The sequence below is a fragment of the Prunus avium genome, chromosome 1 (assembly GCF_965620075.1).
Source record: "Prunus avium chromosome 1, drPruAviu1.hap1.1, whole genome shotgun sequence".
Lineage (NCBI taxonomy): Eukaryota > Viridiplantae > Streptophyta > Magnoliopsida > Rosales > Rosaceae > Prunus > Prunus avium.
The window spans coordinates 3,445,570-3,456,875 of record NC_142284.1 but is presented as its reverse complement, the minus strand read 5'-3'; the positions used below and the strand labels follow the sequence as shown (position 1 = coordinate 3,456,875).

Genomic DNA, 11,306 nt, shown 5'->3' with positions numbered 1-11,306 from the left:
GTTCTTCTCCAAGAAACCCTAATGGTTTCTTCCTCATCTAGCTAAGCTTTCCTCTCCCTTTCTTCTCTCCTCCCTTGACTTTCCTATCTTAGTGAAATTGCCTCTATCTATTTGCACAAAATTAGGAATTTTGGGAGCTCAAGGCCCCCCTTTCCCGCAGCAGCTTCAGTGGGAGACTCCCACTTTCAGCTATTTTTCTTCTTCTTTCATTCCTCCTTCCATGACTAGATCTGATGAGAGAAAGGAAGTGGATATACATGCTGGTTCAAAGGGTGCTTCTGGCAGATCGCAGGCTAATACCCCTTGGTTCCTTGAATGTTTCTTGCTTGGAACTTGCTCCCCCCATGTGCTGGAACCTCCAGCAGCTTTGTTCAATAAGTCTTCAGACCTCCCCCTTCGTGGATTTTGTTCTCCCAGCTAGCTGGGGTAATTGTATGGGCCAAGATGGTTCATTAAGTAAGTGGGTTTTTTTGTTGAGTCAATAGGCTATTTTTTGATTGGGCTATTTTTATTAAACGTTTGGGCTTTTGGTAACGTCCATAGGCTATTTTGACTGGGCTATTTCTTCCTCTTGTGCTCACCCACATGTTTAGGCCTAAGAAATGGGCTTGAGTCCCGAGACTCCCAAGCGACTCGGGGCTTCCATTTCTCGGCCCATGAATGGGCCTCATGTTGATTTATTACCATCCATACCACAACCCACTCAAGCAAGTCCCAGGCATTCGAGTGGCTTGGGCCCAATTAAGCTTGTAGCGCGATTGGGTGTGAAATAATAATTTCCCGCTTGGCATGGCACGTCGCTTGGCACGCTTTTAATTATGGCGCTCGATAGGATAATTGGCATGGATTTGCAGGGCTAAATGCATTTTTATAATTTTGATCTCAGTTTCTAGCATGACATATTTTACCTGGCATGGCATGTGGCTTGTGCATGACAGACTTTTGTGTATTCCAAATCGGGTCTTTTTCCAATAATATGTCGTCTTGGGCTAGGAATTTATTCAGGTCCAATCATGGATTTTTTGGGCCTCAACACTTAGTTAATTTTACATTTTAATTTAAACATTATGGTGTACTTAGATCATAAGGTGTACTCAGTTAATTTTAGGGTTCGTTTAGCAGCACTCATAACTAAATGGTAGTATCATTAACCCAATATAAAAAGAATTTTTATAAAGTTTTTTCTTTTACTTCGATATTAGTGACACATTAATATATCTTTTCGATTTTTGAAGTGGTACTAAAGTGACTAATTAGGAAAAATAAAAACGTGTAGAGATCTTTCAAGTTTGTGAGATTGGTGTTCGGCCCATTTAGTTAGGTTCATTTGGGCCGGAGTCATTTTATAGACAAGGTCTTATCTAAGACCCTTAAATGAGGTTTTATTTTTAAATAATTAAATTTAACAACTAATTAATTTTATCCATTGATTAAAAATAGGCCTCGGACCCTCACCTCACTATAGAATTCTGCATTCGGGCCGACCCACCGTATCAAGTCAGGGCAAAAACACAGGCCCGCGGATTCTCCACAATATAAACGCCCGACTGCAAAAAAAGCAAGCCTCTCTTTTCCTCCCTCTTCTTCTTCTTCCAAACAACACAACCCCGAGAGACATACAGACGAATCAAAAAGGTTTCCACAAGACAACAATGGCGACAGAGGTAGCAGCAGCAGCGCCGCCACCACAATTAGACGCCGAGGAAAATAGTGGGTTAGAGGCGGCGGCGGCCGAGGCAAAGATACAGCCGAGCAGTGGGCCCCACAAGCTGGAGAGGAAGTGGACCTTCTGGTTCGATAACCAATCCAAGCCCAAGCAAGGTGCTGCTTGGGGTTCCTCTCTTCGCAAGGCCTACACCTTCGAAACCGTTCAAGAATTCTGGTGGTATGCATAACATAATCTAAACTTAATCCATCTCCGCCCCTTTTTTTTTTTGGTTTTCTTATGCTTCCCTGTATTGTTTTTTGCTTTGTGTTTTCAGATTGTTTACTTTTTTTTGGTGATGTGAGTTTGTGCTGATCCTTCATGTTTGTTGATTGGTAACTGATATGCCCTTATCTTCTGTTTGGTTGGGGAAATTTTGGTGAAACTTTCTGTAAAGCGAAGTAATGTACTGGAATATAGGTCAATTTGTTTCCAAAAATTAGAAAACTTGCCAGAATATCTAGCGGAAAATAAATGGTTGAATTTTTTAATTTATGCATCAAGGCTTTTGTTCCCTTTGATGCAAAAAGAGCTAGCTCCAACGTTCTTAACCTTGTTCCCTGTGGTTAATCTTTTCCTGCTTTAATGTCTAGCTTACAATTCTAGTTGATCCGGTCAAATAGGATACCCAGTTAGTCTTTTGATTTTCTAGCCTCTTTTTGTTTTTAGTTTTTTTTTCCCATCCTGTTATAGTTTCATTCTATTAATTTAAATTAAAGTTTGAGGGGAGAGAGTGAGAGGAAAGGGAAGAGAGAACACATATGATAGAGGTGAGGAAGGAATGATTAGGAATGTATTGGATTAAAATTAAAGATATAAAACTATTTAAAGCTTTATGTTTTAGGTTTTAAAACCATTCTATACTCTTTATTCATCTCTCACCTCTCACTTAACTTATCTCCTTCTCTCTCTCCTCTCTTTTCCCTTTCTCCCGTTAATTTTGGCAAAACAAAAATGCTAGCAGATTGTTCTAAATTTGTAATTTTGGACCCACAAACCTTGGTTGTATGATTCAAGTTCGGGACTTTAATCTGATTCCAATCCCTCAATTTGAATTTGAGATGCAAAATGTATTTGCAGTCTGTATGATCAGGTATTCAAGCCGAGCAAGTTTCCACCAAGTGCAGATTTCCACTTGTTCAGGGCTGGGGTTGAACCAAAATGGGAGGATCCTGAGTGTGCTAATGGAGGGAAGTGGACTGTCACCAGCAGGAGTAAGGGCAGCCTTGATACCATGTGGCTAGAGACCGTGAGTTGTTGCTTTCCTCATCATTTTTCATTACATTAATGCACACATATGTAGAGGAATGAGAGTCTGGCATGCTATGTTGCCAGACATTGAATGAATGCATACATTGAGATTTGATTTCACCTACTTAACTGTCTTGATTGACAGTGCAACGTAGCATGCCAAACTATATGGACATTGAGTATTACTCTCATCATCTGCTCATCAGTGAGAACGGTTGATGTATCTTGGTCACTGTGGGCAGAAGATGACTTTGTGTGTATTGGACTAAGCACTAGGTTGATTCATGTTACATTAGGGTTTATTTGAATTCTGATAATATGGGCTCTTATTTCATTGGATAGTTGATGGCACTGATTGGAGAGCAATTTGATGAGGCTGATGAGATTTGCGGGGTGGTAGCAAGTGTGCGCCAGAGGCAGGACAAACTTGCATTATGGACTAGGAATGCTGCAAACGAGGCTGCCCAGGTGTGTGTGATTCAAATTACACTTTAAGTTAGTGGGTTTGGTTGATCTATTTTACTCTTTTGATGATTCTTCATCTGCTCTGCTGTTAAACAGCACTAGGGTTAAAGCCCCAACATATTCGAATCTTCACCACAATCTTTGTTATATTGATATGAGGTGTTTCATGCGTATTGTTTAAATGGAAATGCACATTTGTTCCCTAAAGAAAAAAGAATAAAGAGAAAATTAGACGATCAAAACACTTATAGTGGCTTTGATTTTTTAAACAGAAAAAGATAAGTAGAAAAAGGTAGAAGAAGAACAATTAAGTAATTTCAGTGAAGTCTCACCCATTAAGAGAAATCAAATCTGCTAAAATCTTCATCAATGTCTTATTATTATCTTTGACAAAGGCTCTCCAAGACCCGTTTGTAAAAGAAATGGATCTCCAGCAATGAGAGGGAGGTTGAAGTTGAGACCATAAGCTGTAGACTTAATGAAAAAATAAAAGAATGATAAATGACACCTGGCCAGGCTGATGTATAGAACCTTACCCCTAGGAGTCAGGCATATACGTTCAACAGAGCATAAATCCTACATGAAAGAGAGCTATAAAAAATGACAGAAGGATAAACCCAACCTATCTAATGAAAGATCTCTACACATAAAGCACTAACCAATTACGCTGTATAAATCAGCTGAGACGTAGTATTGACAGCAAGATAAATGTGATGTTATGTGCTTGCTTGACCTCTGTCTCACTAGGAATTGGTGGATCCCTTATTAATTGAGTTTTTTTTTTTTTTTAATGATAGATCCATGTGATTTGGTTTAGTTGTTCAAGGGAAGGGAGCCCTTGGGCAAAGGTTATCAATTCTTTAAGTATCTTTTGGCTTCCTTCTCAAGCTTTTTGCTTGAAGGTCTTCTGGAGGATTCTTGTACCACTTTCTATAGTTGCCTGAGTGCAGCTGCTTCTGTATTTCCTAATGGCATGTTCCTCGACTGTGTTGGGTTTGGCATTTATGGCACACCTCTTCCTTTATGTGCCAGTTCTCGGCTTATACCAGTTCTCTTATTATACTACTCTGATTACTTGTACAGTCTCACAACTGATATTCCACTTTTTTGTTTAGAGTGTAACCATATTTTGTTGTAGTCCCATATTTTGTTGCAAATTTGAAATTTGGACAAGTGGCTGAATTTGTTATCTTGTCATGTAGATGGGCATTGGGAGGAAGTGGAAGGAGATAATCGATGTCACTGATAAGATCACCTACAGCTTCCATGTAAATTTTACTCGGTGCTATTTGATTTTAATTTTCAATGTTTGGTTGAAAGTGTTATTTGATTTTGATATTCTATTTCTCACTTCTTCTCTTATTGCAGGATGATTCTAAAAGGGAAAGATCGGCAAAGCCTCGATACAATGTTTGATTATTCCTCAATTGTTTTGTTGCATGGGTCTTCGCTCTCCATAACCAAAGTTGTGAACACCGTCACAAATTTTATGTTGAGAAAAGCTAGAGGAAACATTTGTCAACTTATTTTTCTCTAGTGTACTATGATCTTGTTCTTTATGTTACGGTTTTTGAAAATTTTATCAAGTACTGATAAACTAAGTTTTGTTTGTAATATTGAATATTTCGAAAGTACACTTGAAAGTAAGTTTAGTTTGTAATGCACTTGTGATTTACTTGAATTGATAATCGAATGGTTCAAATCTACATGTTTTCTAGATTTTCTATTTAAGCCTCTTCTTTGATACAAATGATATTCTACTTTAATCTAATCAAAACTACAAGGAGGGGGATTCGAACTCAGATGCGAGTGGGGAGCACATTTACTCTAGTCAACTTGGCTAACTCCATATTTGTCTATTTAAGCCTCTTCCATTAAAGATTTGCATGCACTCGGGGTCTGAATTCATGCTTGCACTCCTCTATGTTTTTATGACGGAAACGTGCAATTTTTTCCTTACAAATTTATGTTTGTATAGGGGAGTAGCACATGATGACTTTATTGTGGCCACACGCTTCTCCATATAATCATTTTTAAGTGAATTCCTCAGTTTTAATTGCAACTAAACTGGAGAATGATCATGGCAACTGCATATATAATATATGGAGAGGAAGAGGGAGATGGAGATGAATATGGAGGAGCAGACAACAAATTTTACATTCTGAAAGATGTTCAGGAAATCCCAGCTGGACGAGTATATGCATCTGGAAGTCCTTGAGAATGAAGTATGAAATTAACTATAACATTAAATTTCTAGTGGTGACAACAAAATGGAGGCATGCATGCTCTACTGATTTCTTTCTCATGCCAGGAACCCTAGCCTTTCTCCATTCTTCTTCGCCAGCCGAATCAGTCCTTGCCTTTGTTTCGCGTCAGCTCCTATGGATTTGCAGAACTCAGTAATTACCTGCAGAGAAATACATGTGTCAAACTTGTTAACAAATTATATAAATACCAAATCTTTATTATAATTATTTATTATGAAATTTTCTTTTTTTGTGGTTTGACAGAGGATGAGAGTCGAACTCTTACTATGATTACACAATAACATTTTGCAGCTTTAATTATATGCCAAGCAATTCTAAATACCATTTCATTTCATTCCATGTTTGGGAGTGTTTATGTATAGCGCTTTTGTTTAGAACCACACAATCTTTTTTTGTTAAAAACTTCAGTGTTTCAATTAGTTTATCTGGAAGTGTTTTATGAAGAAGCACCTACTAGACTCTACTTCTCACCTACCAGGCTCTACTTCTGTAACTGCAAAAATCTATTTCATCTAATCTTTGGCAAAACATTGTGAAAACCACTTTTAATTATCTAGAAGCACTTTCGGCACCTCCCAAACATGTTTAGTTTAGCCAAGTTTCCAAAGAGAGAATTAATTTACTGCTAAGCTTAGTGTAGACTAACTCAAAGCTAGTGAGAAAGGGAATTAAGACCATATTAATTACCTGCGAGTGCAAAGCAATAGCTTTGCCCCTAATTTGGTTGAACCTCTTCTTGCCAATGATGTTACGTGCAACAACAACAGCAGGTGCAAAGATACCTTTGCCTTCATTGACGTTCTTCATCATGGGTTGTGCTCTGATTGGCTTCCCAACTCTCACATGGCTTGGCACTGATTTCACCAGCATGGCATAATCTTCCCCCACCATTGAAGTTCCCCAAGTTCCATGGAATGAGGAACACAAGTTTCCTTTAAACCCAGTTGCAGAAATTGAAGTTGCCATTGAAAAAGAAAGAACCAGAAACTGTGCTCTAATCTGTGAGAAAATTTGTGGGCTTTAATGTTTTGCTTGTTAGAAGTTGTGAGAATTGTTGTTAATGGCCTTTTATTGTGGAAAAGGGAGGGGATATTTTTGGTGTAATTTTGAGAGCCTTTGGTTTTTTTATCGGATAGCAGTGTGAGAGAGAGTTCAAAAGCTATTAGGAGCCACATAAACTGATGGCCTTGGATTTTAGTTTTTAGTTTTCCACAACATATGTTGTATTATTTCCAGAGTCTTGTTGGCACTGACGGTCTCCGTTTGTTAGGAGGATCTGAATCTGAATTTCTAGCTACCGTGTCACATTCTTGGGTTTGGTCCACTTGTCTCCTTCCTAGAAGCCCATGAGTCAGCTAAGGATGATCCTAGCCGTTCATTCAAGAACCCTCTATTGAAATTTTCATATAGGGACATTTTACAAAGCAAACTATGAAAGAAATTGTATGGTGCATAACAAACAAAGGACTTCATTGGGACCGTTGAAATGGCGAGATTTGCATCTTTTACAAGTCCTGGTAGCTTCGTTCCTACCAGGCAGCTGCATGTGAACAACATGAATTTTCAACGTTGAATGTTTGAAGTCATAAGTAGACTCAGAGAATGGTTTTAAATTTGCTTCCTGAGGACGGTGTTTGATGCACATCGCAAGTGTCATTGTAGGAAAAAAGTGCAAGCTTTCCAAGAAAATTGGAATTTTGAAACCCTAGACAAAACAGCACGATTAAAATGTTGAACAAATATCTCAATGAGATCCATCTAGCCTAGTGGAAAAAGGACTTGACTTGCAGATCAATGGTCTTAGGTTCAAATGTCCATGACACTTTGATGGTGTCTCTGAGAAAACTCTCCTACCCTTTCCTAACTTTGCCCCCAAAAATAAAATGCTGAACAAACATTTCCACAGGAATTTTTCGTTTTAAAATGTTAAAAAAATTAAATTTAGAAACTACTAAACTGATGTTCCAAAATCTATTTCTCTGAGATTGGTAATGACATGTGTGTTTATTATTTCTTTTAAGACCACAGACAAGCCAAGTAGACTTAAACAATACAATATAAGCAAGGAACTGCAATTGTATCCTGAAAGCCTGGAAGGGAAGAAAAAGACAGGGAAAAAAGGAAATCGATCTTACAGGAAAGAGAATCAAGAAAATCAAACCTGAGAATATAAAAATCAGGGAGGTCCAAAGATTTTCAAATAAAGAACAATACCGACAAGAGAACACTGAATTTCTGGTACTGCTACATCCAGGAACTTGGTAAACCATGGAAGGGTATAATTAATGGTACTTCCCAGGATGTGATCACTAGAGTGCTTCCTTGGGTGAAAACTAAACATTGTTTCTAGATTGGAATTGCACTATATATAGATCTGCTTAAGACTTGGTTGGCTGTTTACTCTGTCAAACAAGTGAAAAACCCTAGTGAACTTCAGTTTCAAGTATTTTTCACATAGGATTCAAACAGATCAGTATTCAAACTGTTCATTTACAATTGCACCGACTGAATCACCCAAGAACGCAAATAATATCAGTAAAGCAAAGTTTAAGAACAAAGAGAGAAGAAAGCAAATCTCCCATTCTATAAACAGAAATATAAACCAACAATGAAGGGGAAAAGAAAGAATGCACGTAACATCAAGGCATTAGTTTGTATACAAGTTTCCTTACACATACCTGTATGCCAAAGATGAAGCATTTCAACCACACAAGTCCCCAAAATTACATCTCAAGTACAAAAGTCTTTGCTTTCCTGCACTTCAAGCTGCAAAGAACCATGAAGGAAAGGATTGTGGCATCCATGCAAGATCCTTCTTCCAGGAGTCCAACTCTTTCTTCTAACTTGGGTACTGGCTTTTCTATATGATCCTAAGTAAAATAACACTTTTTGGGCAACAGAAGCATAGTCTGGACTCTGGACAACCAATATAATAAACAGTTTTAATCCAGAGCAGTGGTCGCAGGTCCATTGGATACATGCAATGAAAGGAGAGAAAATAAAAGAAGACTTACTCACCCAGGCTGTTAATGTACAAAACCAACTGTACTAACATATATTAAAATGAGTAATATTTAAGCTAGCAATTGCATAAAATAATTATGGAAGGGAGAAAAGGCTCTAAGAAAACATTACAGAGACTCCGATAACTATTTTAAGTGCCCAATACAGTGCATCCAATTTCATATTCAATTTTCCTGACACAAGCAAAAATGCTTCTCACTCTAAATTTAATTGCTCATTAGGAATCGATTGAGAAGTTTGCCCAATAAGGAATTGTTACAAACCGAGAACACCCCTCCCCAGCAACTAAAAAAGGAAACAAGAAGAAAAATTGTTATAAGATGTCCCAAAAGAGACGATAAAGTTACCCATATCAGTGTGCAGCTAGACACCAATACAGCAACTTGCATACTGTCACCACTGGCAACTTGCTTAATATCATCATAGGGTTTCCATGACTGTTAGAGTGGAAGACAAAATGGATGAACAACTATGTCCTTAGAATCCAAATTTGGAAACAATTCCAACGCATCGGCAAGAACAAGGGGACTGACAAGAATATCCTCTCCCTACATTTTGCCTACTTCTGAACCAATGGAAGCCATGCTTCTGGGCTCCAAATGTCAGCTTTGCAGGCAAATTTACCCACACATCCATGTCCTAGATCAAAAAGGTCTTTAACGTTTAGTTTTATCTTGAGCAGGAAATAGGTGTCTGTGCTATGACAAGCTCAGCACAAAAGGTCGTCGAATGATCTGCGGTTACCACCCCAAACTCTTTCCTCAGTGTAACCAATGTTCTCAGCTGCACACCTTCATAATAATATGTATCTGGGAGCCATAAATACCATATCCTTCAGCACTGTTTGCATTATTCAGATGGTATTCCTTAGCTCCCATTTTCTTTTCAACAGAAAAATTCAGGTGGAAATGCCTGTGTATTCCAGATGCATGTGTAGGTACTTTCGAAGCATCAAAATCATATTGCAATTACCCATCATCAGATTCACTGCTCACTAGTTTCGTCCCCAACTCCTCCCTTGGCTTAGCTGAAAGCCCCTTTGCTAGCATCTCTTCATCATACTGCCTAGCCATGTCTAACATACCTTTTTCCACCAGAGCATCGATTAAAGCATTGTAAGCAGACTCATCAGGACTACACCCAAGTTTTTCCATCCTATTCCACACAAGAAACATTGGTCTGAGGAATCCCCATCTTCCAAACTTCCTCATAAGCATCACAAAAGTGTCCATCTTTGGTTGAACCCCACTTTCAGTCATCCTATCAAACAGTCTAAGAATCTCATTTGGCTTCTCTAGATGCTTAAAAATGCAATGATACGTTATCACATCTGGTAGTAATCCCATCCTAGGCATTTGATTAAGCAACGAAAATGCCTCCTTACATCTCCCATTCTCGCACAAAAGCTTTATAATTGTATTATACGTCCCGACATTTGGTTGACAACCCAATTCCTTCATCTCCCTTAGCAACCTTATTGAAAAATCAACACCATCAGAAAGACCAATGGCACGAATAACCGTATTATATGCCACCACATCCAGTTTGATCTCTTTGTTCTTCATCTCCTTGTACAACTTCACAGCCTTCCACGGCTTTCCACTCTTGCATAATATATCCATATATATTGAATACGAATGCAAATCTTTACGAACACCTCTCCTATCCATCTCTTCCCAAAAGTCCCTACACTTACCCCACCACCCCATTTTCAACCACCCGCGAAAAAGTAAATTATAGAGCTTAGTACTCTTATCAAAACCCAAATCTTTGTTCTTCCAAAAACACAATTCTTGGGCTTCAATCACATGCTTATACTCACAAAGAGCATCAATAAGATTATAATAGGAGGTCTCATCCTTCAAACCAAATTCTTCCAATCTATTATAAGTATCTATAGCTTCCTTTACAAGGTGTGCAGATACATACCTCTTAAACAGTATACGAAATGTAGTATGATCAGGAACAGAAACTGGGTTCTGCTTCATTTTTTGAATTAAGTTCCAACAGAGCTCAAACTCAAAGAACTTACCAAGAATGTCAAGCATGCGATTGTAGGTTACAGTGGTGTGTAGGAAGTGACATTCAGTTTCCAGCCAGTTAAAGAAGTCCAAGGCTTTCTTCCAGTCATTGCAGTAAGAAGAAAGCGTTTCACGCACCGTGGTGTGGTCATAAATTGTTGAACTTGATTGCGGTTCTGGGTTAGTAGGGTTGTGAATCGAAATGGGTTTGGTGGAAACAGAGTGAGGAAAAGAGGAATATAGGAGGATTTGAGCGTGACGGAGATGAAGAAGAAGAAAGGGTCTCAGCCGTTGGGAGGTAATTGAAGAAAGCATTGTTATTTGTAGTTTCTATTGACCCAGCTCCAACCCCCGAACTTTGCAGAGTGACAAAGAAGAAAAGGGTGGCCGGTGGGGTTTTACAATTATTTGAATGAAAGACAACAAAATTCAGGGTTTAAGCAAATTTTAAGTGGCTTCTTCTTCATAAGAAAGAGGGTGAGCTGGAATGAAACCGCACACTGGCTTCGGTTCGGCTTGAAGATGAGCGCGTGTATTGACACAAAAAAGAAAAAGAAAAAAGGAGTAAGTGGG

The 11,306-nt window shown here is 38.5% G+C and overlaps 3 protein-coding genes across 3 annotated transcripts; 1 reads left to right on the top strand and 2 right to left on the bottom strand.

Annotated features, from left to right (window-relative positions):
• Nucleotides 1-1,505: 1,505 nt before the first annotated feature.
• LSP1 (Eukaryotic initiation factor 4E protein) lies at nucleotides 1,506-5,127 on the top strand. Its single transcript, XM_021945847.2, has 5 exons — nucleotides 1,506-1,885; nucleotides 2,786-2,954; nucleotides 3,299-3,424; nucleotides 4,624-4,689; nucleotides 4,790-5,127. Exons 1-5 carry the CDS (start codon nucleotides 1,653-1,655, stop codon nucleotides 4,835-4,837), a joined length of 642 nt encoding a protein of 213 aa, XP_021801539.1. The 5' UTR covers nucleotides 1,506-1,652; the 3' UTR covers nucleotides 4,838-5,127.
• A 427-nt stretch (nucleotides 5,128-5,554) lies between these two features.
• On the bottom strand, nucleotides 5,555-6,959 carry PGR5 (proton gradient regulation 5). The gene is made up of 2 exons (XM_021945852.2): nucleotides 6,376-6,959; nucleotides 5,555-5,828 (listed from the first exon to the last, which is right to left on the bottom strand). Exons 1-2 carry the CDS (start codon nucleotides 6,652-6,654, stop codon nucleotides 5,724-5,726), a joined length of 384 nt encoding a protein of 127 aa, XP_021801544.1. The 5' UTR covers nucleotides 6,655-6,959; the 3' UTR covers nucleotides 5,555-5,723.
• Nucleotides 6,960-8,904: 1,945 nt separating this feature from the next.
• On the bottom strand, nucleotides 8,905-11,237 carry LOC110745726 (Pentatricopeptide repeat (PPR) superfamily protein). The gene has a single exon (XM_021945851.2). It carries the CDS (start codon nucleotides 11,046-11,048, stop codon nucleotides 9,681-9,683), a length of 1,368 nt encoding a protein of 455 aa, XP_021801543.1. The 5' UTR covers nucleotides 11,049-11,237; the 3' UTR covers nucleotides 8,905-9,680.
• Between the last annotated feature and the right edge of the window lie 69 nt (nucleotides 11,238-11,306).